The sequence below is a fragment of the Musa acuminata genome, chromosome BXJ1-4 (genome assembly GCF_036884655.1).
Source record: "Musa acuminata AAA Group cultivar baxijiao chromosome BXJ1-4, Cavendish_Baxijiao_AAA, whole genome shotgun sequence".
Classification (NCBI taxonomy): domain Eukaryota; kingdom Viridiplantae; phylum Streptophyta; class Magnoliopsida; order Zingiberales; family Musaceae; genus Musa; species Musa acuminata.
Window position 1 is genome coordinate 40968967 of NC_088330.1, and position 19510 is coordinate 40988476.

Here is a 19510-nt window from a genome sequence, read left to right on the forward strand (position 1 = left end):
TCGTTCGCAAGGTATAAATCCTTCCGAGAAGTTAACAGTCATTAAATGACCATGTACGATCGATCTTTCTTTGCAGGTATAAAAGCTAACTCTCTGACCAACGCTAAGGGGATATTGGACTTACTCTTATTCCACTCAACTCTAACTTAAGATTCGGATGGGTCAAGTTAGGAAATCCCTCTCTCGACCTGAGTATAGGAACTATCGACGAGGAAGCATATGACTAGGTTCACAACTCAATCTGACCTAACACTTATTTCCGTCACCCGAGTGTCCGCGTAAACAATCTTACATATCCATAATCGGATCAAGTCGTACTTACACCTCAACCACAACATAAATGTTCACCAATAATCTTATACATGGATCAATTTTGTACACATTTGCCATCCTATCTCAATTTCATTCCTCATTTCTAACTTGCGAAACCCGCAAACCGATTCAATCGGATTCGGATGTTAACTCTACACGCTTGCTTTCTCGATTTCGGATCCTCCCTTCCTGCATGTGCGCTTGTCTCCGAGGATTCGCTTACGATGATTCAATTCACAAGATCTGTGACACTTCGAAGGCGAGGTATGCGCCATGGAACATTCTTGATTCTTTCACGGGCAACACGTGTCACTGGATTAGCATGCCGGACCATGGGTCGAAAATTAGATCGGACGAGTGGAAATGAGGCCTAGAAATAACAGTCGAGGGCAGCGTGCGGAGCAAGCCAGCGTTCTTTGTTTTTTTCGTCTCGTCTCCCTCCCTTCGTCCGTGGAGCTTGGAGGAAGACAAGAAGACGAAGACACTGGTATCTTAGGCTCCTGATCTCTCCGTCTCGTCTAATTTTACGAATGTTTCTTTCCATGGATTATTAGTTTCATGGATCGGCGGTTCTCGTTTTGGTAATCCAATGATCGTCTTATCCTAAAAGAATCGTGCAATTTCAAGATCTCATTCCAAAGTGTAGACGAAGAGAAGACCTCTCTGAGATCTCAGTGTCCTTGATCTGTCCATCTCCTTTAGGTTTACGATCTGGGTTCTTTCTTTGGATGGATCATTAGATCGTTAGTTAAATAGTTCTGAGTTTGTCGATCTTTGATGGCGAATGGACTTTCCGAGTGGTTTTCTACCGGAACCCTTCTCCGAAGGTGATGGTGAGATTTCAAGTTCTTTGATCTCTCTCGTTTGAGTCTAAGTTGTTTCGTTTCTTTTCGAGGGATCATTAGATCTATACATTTGTGTATTCTTTCAGTGATCTTTGATGGCAAAGTGAGTAATCTAATTGTCTTCAATGAAAATCCACTTCGACAAGATGCCAATAATCAATCCTATGCTTCGTGATTAAATTTTCATTGAGGAATATTTTAGTTTGGGTTGTCTGTCGTTTTGATCTTTTTCTTTTTCTTGTTTTCCTTTCGTAATTGTGAATATGCATTTAATAGTAGATGTGGGTTCGATTCTTTTGTATTCATCTGATGTGTTGCATTTAGTTCTCGGAACGCTCGGTTGTTCTCGTTATTGATATCTAAATTGTACTTTAAGAACCAAATGTTTGAGAATGCATTGTACTTCAATAAAATCATCAGATTAACCAACAATGCTAGAAATCCGACAGGGGAGAGGTAGCGAGAACTTAATGGAATAGAACTGCATGCATTATCTAATTAAATACCAACAAGAAATGATTACAGAATAGACTAAGGTAATTCAAAAAATCAGAGGGTGAACATGGCATAATTTATTAGAGATTGCTTTGGTTAAAGGATTTTTTTCATTTAATAATCGTATCCGCATTGACGTTCTAAGTTGTATTTAGATGTTTTAAATTGTTATTTCATGGAACATTCTTGACTCTTGCCATAGACGAGGCTTATAAATAATAGGCGAGGGTGGTACGAAGAGCGAGCAAGCGTTGTTTCGTTTTTTTCATCTCTTCTCCCTCCCTCCATCTGTGGAGTGTGGATGAAAACAAGAAGATGAAGAAGTTGGGATCTCAGGTTCTTGATCTCTCCCTCTTATCTAGTTTTACGAATATTTGTTTCCACTGATTATTAGCTTTCCGGATTAGTGGTTCTCATTTTGGTGATCATTGGATCACCAAAATCTCAGTGGCCTTGATCCAATGATCAAGTCTTATTCTAAAAGAATTGTGCATCCTCAAGATCCCATTCCAAAGTGTAGACGAAGTGAAGTTCTCTTAAATCTCATTGGCCTTGATCTGTCCCTCTCCTTTAGGTTGACGATCCGGGGTTCTTTCTTTCGATGGATCATTAGATCCTTAGATAAATAGTTCCGAGTTTGGCAATCTTTGATGACGAATGGATTTTTCGATTCATTTTCTATCAGAACCCTTCTCCACGAGCGATGGTGAGATTTCAGGTTCTTTAGTCTCTCTATTTTAAGTTTACAAGTTGTTTCTTATATGTTCGAGGGATCATTGAATCTATACATTTACTGTTTTACTCAGTGATTTTTTATGGCAAAATGAGTAATCTAATTTTCTCCAATAATCCTATGCTTCGTGATTCAATTGTCAATTGAGGATTATCTTAGTTAGGGATGTCTCTCGTTTTGATCTTTTACTTTTCGTATTTTTCCTTTCGTGATCATTGGATTCAATTGTCGGTCGTTGTGATTCAATCGTCGATTGAGGAATCGTAAATGTGGGGTTTGATTCTTTTGAGGACATATTGCACTTCAAGAAAATTATCAGATTAACCAACAGCATTAGGAATCCGACTGAAAAGATGTTTAAAGACTTTTTTTCATTTAATAAATCGTATCCACATTAACGTTCTAGTTGAAATGGTGCAGGAGCATTCTAAATTGTATTTAGATGTTTCAAATTGTTATTTCATGAAACATGCTCGATTCTTCCACTTGCAACACATATCACTAGCATAGTTGGTCACTCCATGTGATGCAAATTAGATAGGACCACTGGATATAAATGAAGCAGGGGAAGCCACCGGCTCTCGTGGATGAGGCCTATGAATAACAAGCGAGGCGATGTGTGGAGTAGACAAAAGCTCATTTCCTTTTCCGTCTTCAGCTCCCTCCCTCCCTCCATCTGTGGAGTGCGTACGAAGACTAGAAGACGATGACGTTGGAATCTCAAGTTCTTGATATCTCCCTTTCGTTTAATCTTGCGGATGTTTCTTTCCATGGCTTATAAGTTTCACAGTTAAATGGTTCTCGTCTTGGTGATCCAATTATCACGTCTTATCATAAACGAATCATACATTTCCAAGATTTCATTTCAAAGTATAGACAAAGAGAAGGTTTCTCTGAGATCTCAGTGTACTTGATCTGTCCCTCACCTTTAGGTCTACGATTTGGGATTCTTTCTGTTTGGATGGATCGTTAGATCCTTAGATACATAGTTCAGAGTTTGACGATCTTTAATGGTGAATAATTTTTTAGAGTCATTTTCTACTGGAACCTTTTTCCAAAGGCGATGGTGAGATTTCAAGTTCTTTGATCTCTTTCATTCAAAGTCTATGAGTTGTTCCTTTTCTTTTCGAGGGATCATTTAATATGTAGATTTGTGGCGGTTCTTTCAGATCTTTGATGGCAAAGTGAGTAATCTAATTGTCATCAATGAAACCCTGCATCTACAAGATGTCAATAATCCTATGCTTGGTAATCCAATTGTCGTTGAGAAACACTAACAATGTGAGCGTTTTGATAAGTAATTGAGAGGATTGTTTTCACCTTGATCGTCCATTTCGAGGGTTGATGATGATCGCGTGAGGAAAAAATTGAGCGAGAGCAAATAGATCCCTAGAACACCAAATCAGTCTCCCAATTTATAGTCCCCAAGGGCAATACAAAGCTTTGATAGGATGGATAGGATCTAGACCACAAATAGATCGTAATTGTTGAATCTCAGGAAAAACTTTTTGAGCAAAACTTTAAGGAAAATAATTACATGGATTATTCCTATTATGTTTCATTTCATTAAAATGATCAATTAATATTGTTTTACATATTTATGAGTACTAAGTGGTCTCATTAACCAAGATTGAAGTTTCGCTTGAGAATTTTTTGGAAAAGAAAAGGCTTGAGAATTATTTATTTAATACGTGGCTTATATCTGATGGTGTTCAGGGCTTTGTTCGAGATGGAGCGAAAAATACACGCACCACAGCCTTATAAGAAATACCTAAAATTTAATTAGGCTGACTTGACCCGACCTAACTCGTTGATCAGATTGTTTACGCAGACAGGATGGGCAATGCACGTGACACAAATTGCACGCGACCCATCTCGGTTGGGTCGGTTTGCAGCTCAAGCAGGCACGTAGGGCGATGGGAGAGGAGGGGTATACAGGAAACGTGTAATACATTGATAAATAGGATATCTTCTCGGAAAGTAATCTAGAAGGTTCCACTACAATTCCTAATCAATTTCTCTCGAGTCAGTTTGGAGCTTGTGACCCATCTTCATAAACCATGGAGTCGCGGGCCATCCTCACTTGATCGAGGACGGCTTCGCCGATAGCGGCTTCCCCCTCCGCAACGTCACCTCCCGGATTCTTACCAAGGTCATTAATTACCGCAACTAGCACGCCACCGTCTCCTCCGCCGAGGCCGACTCCGGCGAGGATGGAGCCGTCGCAGACGACGATCTCGAGGTCAAAGAGGGCCATCCTGGACCGTGCTAATCTTGGCTCGACTCTCTCCCTTTTCACTTCCCTTTTGAGCTTGGTCATTAGTTGTTCTCCACCGTTAATCTTTCGTAGTTTGATCGAAAGTGGTTCTTGAGATGCTAGTTCTTTTTCTTTATACTTGTTAACTTTTGCGATAAGTTTTGATTCCTCTTCGTATGCTTCTTCATCGTGTGATTGTTCTTGTTTCTTTTTTCTTTTTGGTTCTTGATTTTGCGTTCGATGGTTCGATCCAAGTTTTTTCGTTTGTTCTTTCTGTTGATGCTTCTTGATTCTGTAATAGTTTGTTTTCCTTGATATCTTGGTTCTTCTTCATCATGCTTCTTGATATTGTATTAAATGTTGGTTAGTATTGCGTTTCTTATATTATATGACGGTTTGATCCAAGTTGTTTCTTGTCGGTTCTTTCTCTTTATGCTTCTTGATTCTGTAACAGGTTGTTTTGCTTTGCATCCTTGTTCTTCTTCATCCTTGGCATTGTACTAGATGTTGGTTAGTTTCTTTATCTTAATTCATGCTTTATGAACGAGGTCTTTAATTTATATTTTGGTCGATTTTATTTTGAAGGCGCCTATATCGATGTTGATAAATTAATCCCTGTAGTTTAAAACGAGTTCATGATTGAGTTGATGACGCAAGAAAGTAATACACTCTGTGGTGTAGATTAGTTCACTTTGTGGTAGCAGTTAATCTCCAATTAGCCTCGAGTAGATTAGTGCATTTTGTGGCGTAGCAATCAATCTTCAACTAGTCTCATTGTGGAGCAACATATAAGTAAACCAGTAACAATATCTCCAATAACAGAAGTCTTAGAATAGGTTTCATGTAAATTAGAAGTCATTATGATTAAGGGCTACAAAAATCGTATATATAAATAGCTATATATGTACATATACATATATGTATGTATAAATATTTGGGGTAGGTATCTTTGTGTTCTAATTGGATGAGGATTGGGACTAGGATCAAACTTTAATTCGGAATGGGATATATACAAAATATAAATAGGCTAACCCGAACTAGCTCATTGATCATATGGTTTGGTCGGACGGTATGGTTACATAACTAACCTCACTTGAATCCGAACCAAAGGTTTGAGGACGGACATATTGTACTTTAAGAAAATTAATCGACAGTGTTAGGAATGAATGGAATAGACCAAGATAATTCGAAAAATCTCTTGCCATAATTTACTATGCCATGAGATTGTTGTATCCATGTTGATGAATTATTGTCCTCAAGATGATTGGGTATACCTAATTTTCCTTGGTTTAAGCATGCTAGTTCATGAATTATTGTCTTTTCGATCATTCCAAGCAAGCAGAAAGTGTACTTAAACAGTTTTCAGTCTTTTTTCCTGCCTTTTTTTTGCCTTTAAACATAACATGATGGGTCAAACGTCTTCAATATATATAGAAACATCAATTATTCGTCCAAATGAATGCGACATTTAATATTTTTGAATTAAAGAAATGCGACATGTACAACTTCAATGTTTTTTAAACACTCTGATCATGTTTTCTTCGGTTCCTTCTTCTACGTGTTTTTTAAACACTCTGATCATGTTCTTCGGTTCCTTCTTCTACGTGTTCATTGTTTATAAAAATGCGACATGTACAACTTCAATGTTTTGTTGGTTAACTGATTAGTTCTTTTCATGTATCATTTCCAACTCGCCCTTAAGTTTCCTGACAAAACTACTTTAAGCTGTACTGGTGTATCATGCCTGATCTCTGAGTTGCATTTATTGGTTGATAGAAGATGGTAAAAACTGTTAGCTTGATAACTTCAAGTTGGATTCTGTCCTCTGACTAATGTGTATACTGAACATTTAATAATGGAATATTGTTTTATTGCAAATAAGGCTGTTGTTGTGAGGCCCACCTTTATGGATCTCACGATACAACATAGATTCTTTTTGCTTAATATTTTTTCATTGCTTGATGTGCTTGTTGATGTGAAAAACTTGTGTAACTATAGTGTTATAGTTATAGTATAATTATAGTTATAGTTATACTATAGTTTTTCACAACATTTGATGGAGTAGTTTTTCACAACATTTCACAACCAGTACACTATAACTATAGTTTTTCACAACATCAAGCATATAGAAATACGAATTAGTTTGTGTGAATTTGATGGAGTAGGATGCTTGATTCGGCATGTAGTTACATAATGAGATATTACTATGAAAGATCATTGTTGTAAGTTGTCCTAATCTTTTGCAGATATTGAAAACCAATCTCGGTTTGAGGCTTTTGTGTCACCTTTTTCCTATTGTTTGTCTAAAAATAATAACTTTATTATATTTCTGGTAATTGGACTTGATGGAAATTTTAGGTATAATTTTGTAATTTATATTTACAAAATTTGGCAAGTTTTCGACAGACTTTTTCTCTATTTAGCAAATTCACGGAATCTTGAAGTCATTTCAATCCGAATTAGTTTCGTTCGGGTTTTATGATGAAAGGAACTTTGTTGTGTTCCAATTCGAATTATCTCAAAATCTCAAGATGCAATGATTTCCAATCTTAAATCTTCAAAGCTGAGAGAAAAAATTGAACTATATTGCAATCATTTCAAAAAATATTTGAAAATTTGCATTTTGAGTCAATGACAAAAACTGCATACAAAGTTGGAAAAAATTTCTTTACTTCAGGTTTGAACTATTTCTTTGCGTTTACGTTTTACAAAGTCGTTAACGTAACTGAAAAAATTTGAAATATCTAACTCAAATTTATTGCAATTGGCGTGGAAGAAAAATATCTAACTGCGACAGAATTTTCACCGTCCAAAACAAAATAAGTGAAAAAAAAAACTCTCTAGAATTTTCACTTGGAAGTTATTTTTCTAGCGAGCCATTTTGGCCGATGTCCGATAAAGTGATTTCCCGTGGCTGTGAATTTAATAACGATGCTTTTTGCTTTGGACTGCCATTAGCTCAAAGCAAGAAATCTATCCTAAATTTTGCCCTCTTCGCTTTTTCTTTTTTTAATGTCCTTCCTTGGTTCATTGATTTTATTTTGCAAGAAAATCATGGGAATGACATAGCAAACGACAATAAAATAACCCAAAATGTCCTCTAAGAATTTGCTGGTCAAAAGCAAATCAGCCCCTTGTCAAACGCAAATTTGGTAAATAACCAATCCAATTACCACTAAGAACAGCAAATCAACAACAGAATTTGGTGGTCAAAAGTAATATCCCAAGTTCATAGACGCTTTATCCCAATTTTTGATAATTTAAGGATGAATATTCTTTTAAAAGTCTCCATGTTATAAATTGAATAATAATGAGTTTATACATTAAATTCAACTCCAATTCAATTCAAAAGTTTAAGCTCTATGTTAAGGATCAAATCCAACGCATGCATCCCAACTCTCAATCCAACCTAATTACCACGAGTTATTTAGATATATCTCAATCCAACCTAATTACCAAGGATTATTTAAGGACTAGAATCAAGAACGAGTCGCAAGTTTAAGTTCAGGTAAATTGATCTTGATCAGGAGAAACAATTTATGGAATCCAAGTTTGAACGCTGGGGCATAGATCAGGTCTAGATAATTAAAATGACACTTTTAAAATCATGTCAATTCGGGCTTAATATTTCATTTTGTATTATGTTGTCAGTTTTTCTTTACACAGTCTTTTGGTGTTCATTTAAAAATCTCCTCCATATGTTTGGTTGGTTCCGAATCTTTTATTTATCTTCTGTCTTGTGTCATTCAACTAATTCTCATACTTCCGTGTCCTGCTCTTGAACCTAGTGTTACCAGTTACGCAGATGTTACTTCACAACGGGAGCAATTGGAGACAGTAATTATAAACTCGTTTAAGCTAACTCTTGAATTATGACACTAGTAGCTAATCGACCAACTTCGTTGTAGGCAACCCCCAAAAGATCAACCGGCCTACAGATTAAAGAGCTAATTTATACATTGCAATTAAGATGCATAAAAACAGAACCAGCACCAGCATCTTGTGCAATATCAAGATGCATGATGAAGGATAGAGAAAGAGATAGCATCAATATGAATCCGACCATCTTATGCAAAACCAAGAAGCATAAAGAAAAAGAAACTAGACCCATCGTCAGATCAAGAAGCATAAAGGAAAAGAACCAAAATCTGCCGTCAAATCAAGAACTATTAAGGAAAAAGAAACAAGAACTACCACATGATCAGAGGCGAAGGGGAATAAATACCTATTGAAAATTATAAAGAAAACGGACCAGCATCTCAAGAACCACTTGATAAGACTACCAAAGAACGCAGGAACACAACCAAAGACAACCTCAAAAGGGAGTGAAAAGGGAGAAATCGAGCCAAGATTCGTACCATAGAGGGTGGCCCGATCGACCTCGTCGAACGCGCCATCCTAGGCCTCGATCCATCCTCGGCGGAGGCGGTGGTGACGTTGTGGAGGAGCAAGACGACAAAGCACCAAAATGAATTGGACCATCTTCTGCAAAACCAAGACGCATAAAAAAGAAACAAGACCCATCGTCGCATCAAGAAGCATAAAGGAAAAGAACCTAAACCTGCCGTCAAATCAAGAAATATTACGGGAAAAAAAACCAGTATCTCAAGAAGCACCGTGAAAGAACACCACAAAGAAACAAAGCTAAGACCAATCTGAAAAAGGGTTGAAAAGGTAGAGAGCCGAAACAAGATGAGATGCTAGTGGTAGAGGTTACCCCGGTCAACATCAACGAATGCACCGCCCCAACCCTCGAGGTTTTCGTCCGCGACCACCACATTCTCATCGGAGTCAACGTCCGCGGATGACACGGCAACGCGCTAGTTGTGCGGTGATCGATGGCCTAAGCGAGGCTAGGGACGGTGACATTGTGGAGAGGGAAACCACTCTCGGAGTAGCCATGACATTGTGGCTAGGGAGGTGATCATGGCCCATGTCACCTCCAGATCGAACTCCTCACCGCCCTCAATACACCTCGTCCACAGCCGACGCATTCAGATCGATCGCCGTGGAGATCTCCGCTCTCTCTCGATGATCGCAGCCAACAACCATCCGTCTCATTTTATCTCTTACCACTACTACCACTATATGTATAAAAAGGAGCAAGGACACAAGAACCAAACCGACTCGAGAGAACCCGAATCGTTGATTGAATGGAATTTTCTAGATCACCCTTGTGAAAAAGATTATTTCTTCCATACCCTCCTCCTACCCTCACCCAGAGCCGAGAGAGGGCCCCACCATGCATCAAAGTGGTTCGGATCCTAGTGGGGTCAGTTACGTACCCATCCCGCCCGACCAAATCATCAGATCAGTTAGTCGGGTCGGGTTAGCCAAATTATATTTTCTATATTTCTCGATCCGAATTAAATCGGTTGGGTTGGGTTAAGGTTTGACCCTCATCCCAAGCCGCATCCAATTAGAGCACGAACAAACCCACCCCAATCGTGTATATATACATACATACGCGTCTACATATATTGTATCTCTACAGTCATTTATATATACGATTTTTCTAGCCCTTAATCATAATGACTTGTAATTTATATGAAACCTATTCTATGACTTATGGTATGAGATGATGTTTCTAGATACATATATGTTACTCCACAATGAGACTAATTACAGATTAACTGTTGTGCCACAAAATGCAGTAATCTACTCGAGACTAATTGGAGATTAACTGCTACGCCACAAAATGAACCGTGAGTCTGATAACCTGGGTTGGTTGCCCAATGTATGTGATCCACTGCCCAAAGTCTTGATGCATGGTATTCTGTTGGAAGCTCAGAAGGGGAAAATAGGAAAAACGACACTAAGTTCCAAGTTCCTTATCCGAAGCCACACTAACTCAATCATGAACTGATTAAGCTACATCATGGATCATTACACTAGCAGCCAATCAATCAACATCGATGTAAGCGGGCCCAAAGTAGAATCAACCAGAACACAAATTAAAGAACTCGTTCGTATAATATGAACTAAGGAACGTAAAGAAACTAACCAACATTTAGCACAATATCAAGAATCATGATGAAGAAGAAACAAGATACAAAGGAAAACAACATATTGCAGAATCAAGAAGCATCAAGAGAAAGAACCGACAAAAACAACTTGGATCGAAGCGTCGAATGCAAAATCAAGAACCATAAAGAAGAAAGAAACGAGAACTATCACACGATCAAAAAGCATACGAAGAGGAATCAAAACTCATCGCAAAAGTCTATGTATAAAGAAAGAGAACTAGCATCTCAAGAACCAATTCCGATCTTTCTACGAAAGATTAACGCAGGAGAACAACTACGGACCAAGCTCATAAGGGAAGTGAAAAGGGAGAGAGTCGAGCCAAGAATAGTACCGTAGAGGATGGCCCTATCGACCTCGACGAACGCGCCATCGCTAGGTCTGCGACGGCTCCATCCTCGCTGGAGTCGGCCTCGGCGGAGGTGGCGGTGACGTGCTAGTTGCGGTAATTAATGACCTTGGCAAGAATCCGGGAGGTGACAATGCGGAGGGGGCAGCCGCTCTCGGCGAAGCCGTCCACGATCAAGTGAGGATGACCCGTGACTCCATGGTTCTTATCGCCCCACCCTCGAACTCCTTATCGCCCCCGCTCTTCAGCGTCATCTCCGCCTCACCCCCTTCACCGCGCCGCCAATCGGTTTGATCGCCGTGGAAATCTCTCTATCTCTCTCTCTCTCTCTACAGCAACTACTATAAAGATGGGTCACAAGCACCAAACCGACTTGGGAGAAATCGGTTAGGAATTTGAGATTACTTCCCAAGAAGATATCCTGTTTATCAATGTATTAGTACATGTTTCTTGCGTACCCTTGTGATAGTGGTAATAACGATGGGACGTGCGTTGATATCAGCTCCTCCAAGATAATGATCCACACCTTGGTTTGACTTGACACGCATGATTGAGGCAGACCAGGACGACGATCGGGGCATGCCACGTCCTGCGCAAGTTCGATCCTTCACGCCACGCTAAAACCGGTGTCAGACATTGCCAGGAGTATGATCCTGCTCCTTGCAAGCGGGCACATCAGGCAACGATAACCTTCGCTATAAAAACCCTCGCGCTCAGAAAGAAAATGGAGGAGAAAAAGGTGAGAAAAATCCCCTAAGACTATCCACTAACTTGACCGTCGGAGGGGTCGGGTCGAGCCTCTCAACCCGACCTGTGTGCAAGTGCGAAGACGGAGTGCCTCCCACCGCGCGACTAGGCGAGGAGTCCCACCCCGGTGAAAACAACGACTATCCCATCGCGATCGGACCACCGCAATCGGCCACCTCAGTAGTCTCAAGGGTCGTCCCAGGAAGATCCCTAATCATTCGGATCCGAACTCAGTCGTGTCGGCCCCGAGGCCATGGCTTAAAGTTGTTGATACTAACACCGTGTTCCCATCGCAAGACCTGCCTGCCCAAAGCGACCCCATCAAGATGGGTCGAGTACAACGTGGGTCACGTACATTACCCATCTCGCCCGAGTAAACCACCTGATCGACGAGTCAGGTCGGGTCGAGTTAGCCTAAATATATTTTACGTATTTCTTTCAAAGCTTCTCTACTTGTATTTTTCGCTCTACGAAGCTCTGAACACCATTAAGTATAATAATTCTCCAACTAAACTTTAATTTCATAAATATGTAAAATAAATAAATTGATAATTTTTTTAATGCAATCAAACACAATAGGAATAATTCACGTAATTTTTTTTCTTTTTCTTTTAGAGTTTTGCTCAAAAGTTCTTCGTGAGATTCAACGGTTGCGATCTGGGATTCCGTTTGTGTTTTCAATCCCATCCGTTCGATTGAAGCTTCGTATTGCTCTTGGGACTATAAAATGGAAGGCCTAATCGACAATTTAGGGTTTCCATTTGCGCTCGCTCGTATTTTTCCGCTCGGAGCTCGCCGACCCTCGGAAGGGGCGACCGAAGAGAACACAGCCGCACAATGGTGAGGACTCCTCTGGGTTACCTGTAGAAGGCCTATCTTGGATCCATTCCGTCGCCTTTAACTCTCTCTGGCTGTGGCTTCTGTTTGCTCCAGGGGAAGGGTACAGGAAGCTTCGGTAAGCGGAGGAACAAGACCCACACCCTGTGCGTTAGGTGCGGGCGGAGGAGCTTTCATCTCCAGAAGAGCCGCTGCGGCTCCTGTGGCTACCCTGCTGCTCGGATCCGCAAGTGTAAGAAGTGACCTTGTGATCCTTTTATTGTTTTCATTAAGCTCTTTTCTGGTTACATCTAGAAATGAATATGTAATGACCCGTAGAACACGAAGGTTTAATAGTAAACTACCGTTTGAAGGGTGCGCATGTACTAACTGCTGCTACTCATGTGTTGTATTCCAAGCTGAAATTTCACTGTTGGAAGTGCTTTTAGGGGTTGGTACATTTATTGCTCGTCAGGTTTCTTTTCAATCTAACGAATTGATGCTTTCTAATATTATTGTGGAAACTTCTAGTAGGTAGATATCAAATTGTTGTCTCGGAATTGTTCTTTTCTCGAAACGTGAGCTAATTTTGAGATTTTTCTTGTTTTGTTCGATTAGTTTTGAGAATGTATTAGGAATAGTTTCCTCCAAGTGCTAAAAGAACCAGTTTTTTGTGATGATGGAAAGTTAAATAGACTATTGAATAGTTTCATCTATCTTCACTTTCATGACATGGAGGAACTAGCGATTTATGTTTAGAATGGGGTTTGTTACTGATGGTTTCTAACGTGTTCTTGGATATAATGTGACACCCCCTGTTTAATCTTACATCGGATATGGCCGATGTGCAAGTTCAATTGAACTACCATATGAGGTTAGATGTGTTCCCTTTCACTAATTTGGGCTTAACTATTTTGAACCACGTGGCCCTACGTCTATAAAGTTATGGACTAGTTATCGTATTGAGTTGAGTCATTACAAATGTTACCAAAGTCTACTAGTATTGAACATGATAAAGACCTAACTAAGTGAAAAGGGACTACCCATTCACAGAGCTAGAGGCAACACACCATGCTAGTGTTTGATTCAGGGCTAACCGGTGATTTAAAAAGGCGCTCACCTAGGTGCTCAGGCGCTTGCCTAAGCGCTCGGGTGAGACGAGGCGAGGCCCGAGTGCCTCGTTTAAGGGCTAGGCGGTGCGCTTCAAAGAGGTGCCGCTTGGGCGCTCGCTTGATACCAGGCGCTGAGCGCTTCGTGCGAGCGTCCGGTTCAACTAAGCAAATCGAACTAGACTTTTAAGTTTGGTTTGGTTAAGTAACGCAGTTTCTTACCTCAAAAGCCACCCTTCACGCTCATGCGACCCCAAGGTACCCTAGCATTGCTTCTGCCTTTGTCGTCGACGTTTATTGCCGTTGCCTTCGTCACAGACGCAGCAGACCGAGCTTTCCTCTATCGTCGATGGATGAGTCCAACAGCCCCCGTAGCTTCCTTCCACCGTCATTCCATGTGCAGTTCCTTCCACCGTCAAGGGAGTGGACTGTAGGTTTTTTTGCCATCGACGGACGCCTTATGGAGCTTCCATCGCTATCGCTGTTTCTGTCCGCAGCTTTCGTCGCTGTCGTTGCTGCTGTCCACAGCTTTCGTCACTATCGCTATTGCTGTCTGCAGCTTTTGTCATTGTTGCTGTTCGCAGTTTCTATCACTGCCGCTGTTGTGGTTCGCAGTGCTATTGCAACAATCTTAAACTAATCCTATGTTACTGTTGATATTTTTTCTCCCCTCTAACTACTGTTAACAGTAAACAATATACTATTAACTTTATAATTTTAATTTAATATTATTTTTTTATTTAAATAATTATTTTTTATTATATTATATATTTTTATATTTTTATATTTCATAGTGCCTCGCTTCGCTCGGGTGAGCCCTTGGGCGTTTTGAGACCTTAACGCCAAAAGGCACCTATTACTTTTTAAAGAACTAGGGCTAACTTAGGCCTTGACATGAATATCAAGCCTTAAATGGGGAAGATTGTAACATCTCAGGTTAGTCCCAAATTTGATTTGGGAAGTTAATTGAGTTGGTATACAGGGATAGATGGATATACTGTCATTAACTTGGGGTTAATTATTTTAAGCCACTTGATTTTAGTTCTATTTGGATATGACAATTACCCCATTGAGCTAGGACGTGATGTACTCTCTTGGTTTAGTTGAATAAGTATGTATAAGTTTAGTGCTATTGATTGATGACCCAAGGGAAGATGTAATTTGCTATATTTTCTGGCTTGGTATCCTGTTTACATGCCTTGTTCTAATATTTTGTGTATTACTTTCATTTGATGGATTTCATATATAAGTTTAGTGCTATTGATTGATGAACCAAGGGAAGATGTAATTTGCTATATTTTTTGGCTTGGAATCCTGGTTACATGCCTTACTCTAATATTTTGTGTATTACTTTAAGTTGATGGATTTCATATATAAGTTTAGTGCTATTGATTGATGACCCAAGGGAAGATGTAATTTGCTATATTTTTTGGCTTGGTATCCTGGTTACATGCCATACTCTAATATTTTGTGTATTACTTTCAATTGATGAATTCCATATATAAGTTTACTGCTATTGATTGATGACCCAAGGGAAGATGTAATTTGCTATATTTTTTGGCTTGGTATCCTGGTTACAAGCCTAACTTTAATATTTTGTTGAAGTTCTCGAGTATTACTTTCAATTGATGGATTCCATATATAAGTTTACTGCTATTGATTGATGGCCCAAGGGGAGATGTACTTTGCTATATCTTTTTGGCTTGGTATCCTGGTTATATGCCTAATTCTAATATTTTGTTGAAGTTTTTGAGGATTACTTTCTGTTGGATTCCATGTACATTGGTACCACCTGTTCAACAGTTTTCTTGTGGACTTCCCTTGCCAATTGCATGAGCTTGTGGTCTTAATATCAGATTATATTTGCCTTGCTATGTTCGGTCACAACTTGCCATTGCTTTTCGCTGTGATTTTTGTGGTGTTTAATTGTACAACTTTGTTATGCTGATGAAATCTTCTTGCATCAGACAACTGGAGTGTGAAGGCAATAAGGAGAAAGACAACGGGTACAGGAAGGATGAGATATCTTCGACATGTGCCTCGAAGGTTCAGGAGTAATTTTAGAGAAGGTAATTTTTGCAGGTTTTATTAAATGACATACTAAACACTGATGGAGTGGTAGTTTAGAAGCAACCCAGGATTTAAGCTTTGGCCTAATTCCCATGCTGGCCGTGCCGGAAATTGTGGGTGCAAAGTTTTCCATTGTGTGCTGCATTAGTTGGTGTGCCACTAGAACTAAAAAGCAAAAAAAGTATGAAAAGAATGAAAGGAACTTGAGAATTATAGTTGATTGTTTTCTGGTGTAATGCTTGTTCTTTGTGCTTCCTTTTGGGTTGGCTGTTTCTTGCTATATGAAATTTACTGTAGTAGGGACTCATCATGTGGTAGCCAGCCCAAGTATAGCAACATGTGTATGATAATTTAGATGGACAAAATAATTGTAGCATGTGCCTACAATCTTCCAATTTGGACAAAATGTTACCCCCAGTCATTGACAATATTAGCACTGTGGTTGAACATTGGCCCTTTATCTTCAACTACTTGACCATACACATTGTAACATGTTCTGGTAGAACAGTAGCGTCTTGGCATGTTCTTACCACTGTTTCTTGTTCTTTCCAGGGACTGAAGCAACTCCAAGGAAGAAGTCTGCATCCGCTGCAGTTTGAAGGGCAGAGAGCATGTCTTTTCAGTTGGCATCATTGAAACGTGTTTTTGACCGGTTATATTGTTTCTCGCATGTCTGAATTCGTGTCAGAAATCTACTGTTGAAGTGAAAGATTCTGTCCTTTCGAAAACATGCTTTGATTGGAAAACGCTGTTGTGCGAATCCACTGCAGTAAGCTTCAATAACATTATTGTTCTGATACTGTACTCCTACTTCCCGTTGCTAGAGAGAGGGACTACAGTCGTGCCTGATATTTATTAGTAGGTGAGATCATGCTGAGCTCAGCTGACTTCGATTGGTGACGTTGTTCTGAGGTTGCGGTGTATTCGTATTGATAGTGAGATCATGCTGAGCTCAGCTGAATCCGATTGGTGACGTTGTTCTGAGGTTGCAGTATATTCCTATTGATAGAAACCGATACCCATTGTTGCAAATGCTCTGCATACAAGGCCACTCATGATAAGTGCAATGCAACTGTCAATGTTGACACATTCGTCGATTCCGTTGAAGAAAGAATGAGGATCGTATGTCAATGGTATCACTATCGGCACTGAAAAGAAAACATTGCTAGGATATGGAGCTTGCTTGTTGCTGGAGAAGTTTATATTTCATTATGCCTTTTAACTTGGTCTGGTATTTAGATGAACTACTCGACAATTAGTTGGATGCAAGTGAATACCTACGTAGAGACTTACCGGTGAGACGTTTAGCCGAGTTTGATAGAAAAGGATTCGAGTTAAAATATCGAGGGTGATGTTTTAGATATGCGTTATCAAAAATGAGTGGAATCGGAGGAAGCTCGTATCTGTCGGTCCGTCGTTTACCATTTAGGCCGATGGCTTGTAATCTTGTCACCAATCATTCTGTGGCAGCTAATTTTTGCAACAAAATTATATGTCACGCAATCGTACTAATTGGAAACAAGATCGATGTGGAAGCACGTAAACCAATCCACCACGTAACCCAATCAAGGTATGGTGTATCCTCTACCCGGATATATATGAAGCAAGAGTGGCAGGAGTATCGTTCAAGCTTCGCTCCCTGCGGTCATTCCGCCGTTGCCATACATAAGCAGAGGAACAGCTGCCGCTACCTTCTATCAACCTCCAGTGGGCTTTCTCCGCAGTCATAGGCGGCAGCTTGGTCATGGCCGCCGAGGCCGTTTTGCTATCTCGCTCTGACTTCCTCCTCTCCTTCGTCTGCTTCGTCTTCTGCTACTACTTCTGCCAGATATTCCGGCGGTCGAACGTCCCGGTGAATTGGCCCGTAGCAGGAATGTTGCCGGGGCTTCTGCTCCGCTGTCGCCGCATCTACGACTGGGGCACCTGCTTGGTTCGGGAGGTCGGGTGCACCTTCGTCTTCCGCGGCCCGTGGTTGTTGGGCATGAACTATGTGTTGACGTGCGACCCCGCCAACCTGCAGCATATCTTCAGCGCCGGCTTCTCGAATTACCCCAAGGGCGAGGAGTTCTCGGAGATCTTCGACGTCCTAGGTGATGGCATCTTCAACTCCGACGGCGAGTTGTGGAAGAAGCAGAGGATGAGGGCCCATGGCCTCATCAGCAGCCGGAGCTTCCGGTCCTTCGTCGCCGGCTCCAGTCGACGCAAGGTGGAGCAGGGGTTGATTCCGCTGCTCGACGGAATCGCGCGGCAAGGGACGGTGGTCGACTTGCAGGATGTGTTCCTGAGGCTGACCTTCGACAACACTTGCCACCTGGTGTTTGGCGTCGATCCGTGTTGCCTCTCGATCGAGTTCCCGACCATCCCGTTTGCGAGGGCGTTGGACGATGCGATGGGGGCTCTGTTTCTCCGGCACATCGTGCCGCCGGCCTGGTGGAAGCTGATGAGATGGCTGGGAATCGGGGAGGAGAAGAAACTGGCAATGGCATGGAAAGAAATGGACCGTTTCATAGCGGAAAGAACAGCAGAGAAGAAGAAACAGAGAAGCCTCGACAAGAATCGCATACATGAAGGCGAAGAAAAAGTCGATCTGCTGTCGTCTTACATCGATGACCACGACGACGAAGAACAACACATGAGTCAACAAGAATCGAGCAAGTTCGACAAGTTCCTGAGGGACACAACCATGAACTTCATGCTTGCCGGAAGGGACACGACTGGTGCAGGGCTCACATGGTTCTTTTGGCTGCTCTGCAACAACCCCATGGTGGAGTTCAAGATCCTCGAGGAGTTGAAGAAGGTAGCATCTCTACGAAACGAGAGATCGAGCTCGGATGATCTGGTGGTATTTGACGCAGAGGACCTGGGCAAGTTAGTGTACTTGCATGCAGCCTTGTGCGAGTCGCTGAGGCTATTTCCTCCGGTTCCCTTCGAGCTCAAAGCAGCTCTGCGACATGAAGTCCTCCCAAGCGGCCACGGAGTTGGACCAGGCACAAAGATCTTGGTTCCACTCCACGCCATGGCGAGGTTGGAAGGGATATGGGGCGAAGACTGCTTGGAGTTCAAGCCGGAGAGGTGGATCTCGGAGAAGGGGAGGGTGAGGCATGAGCCATCTTACAAGTTCCTGTCGTTCAATTCAGGCCCCAGGACCTGCCTGGGGAAGGAAGTGGCCTTCACCCAGATGAAGGCAGTGGTGGCCGCCATGGTCTACAACTTCCACGTTGAGGTGCTCCAAGGTCATGTGGTCGAGCCAAAGCTTTCCATCATCCTCCACATGAAGAATGGCCTGAGGGTTAGGATCAAGAGAAGATCACATGAAGGTGTGGTGTGACAGCAAGTGCTTGCATCTTCGATTTGAATAAATATTATGTGTGTATTCGACTTCAACTGTGTGTTCATGCAATGTTATCTCGATAGATCAAGCTAAATAAGATGCAACTTGTTCTACTACATTTTCGATATCATCTCAGTGCATGGTTTTCTAAACATGTGGGATATGCTTTCGAATCGGTATGATGCAGCAACATGTAGGTTGGCTGAGAACATCAGTCAACAATTTGATGCACACATAGCTAGAAGTTTCCGAGAGAAATAATTGCATGAATCCATGTAGCTTTACATCCCCAAACAGACAGATGCATGTTGATGAAATGATGGAGCCTTATCACCGGCAGTGAGATAAGGTTCATTCCGGTCCATTGTTCCCTTCGATTCTCCCAACTCCGCCCGTTGAATGACAACCACATACATGCATGC

The 19510-nt window shown here is 41.2% G+C and overlaps 2 protein-coding genes and 2 long non-coding RNA genes across 4 annotated transcripts; 3 read left to right on the forward strand and 1 right to left on the reverse strand.

Annotated features, from left to right (window-relative positions):
- The first annotated feature begins 711 nt into the window (after positions 1–711).
- LOC135670317 (uncharacterized) lies at positions 712–3282 on the forward strand. Its single transcript, XR_010512231.1, has 2 exons — positions 712–799; positions 1855–3282. It is a non-coding gene; the product is annotated as an uncharacterized LOC135670317 (long non-coding RNA).
- A 3924-nt stretch (positions 3283–7206) lies between these two features.
- Positions 7207–10948, reverse strand: LOC108952698 (uncharacterized). Its single transcript, XR_001977798.2, has 2 exons — positions 9360–10948; positions 7207–9127 (listed from the first exon to the last, which is right to left on the reverse strand). It is a non-coding gene; the product is annotated as an uncharacterized LOC108952698 (long non-coding RNA).
- Positions 10949–12448: 1500 nt separating this feature from the next.
- LOC135670291 (large ribosomal subunit protein eL37x-like) lies at positions 12449–16561 on the forward strand. The gene is made up of 4 exons (XM_065178649.1): positions 12449–12602; positions 12696–12831; positions 15655–15756; positions 16310–16561. Exons 1-4 carry the CDS (start codon positions 12600–12602, stop codon positions 16354–16356), a joined length of 288 nt encoding a protein of 95 aa, XP_065034721.1. The 5' UTR covers positions 12449–12599; the 3' UTR covers positions 16357–16561.
- Positions 16562–17222: 661 nt separating this feature from the next.
- On the forward strand, positions 17223–19204 carry LOC103982645 (noroxomaritidine synthase-like). Its single transcript, XM_009399628.3, has one exon. It carries the CDS (start codon positions 17502–17504, stop codon positions 19083–19085), a length of 1584 nt encoding a protein of 527 aa, XP_009397903.2. The 5' UTR covers positions 17223–17501; the 3' UTR covers positions 19086–19204.
- Positions 19205–19510: the final 306 nt, after the last annotated feature.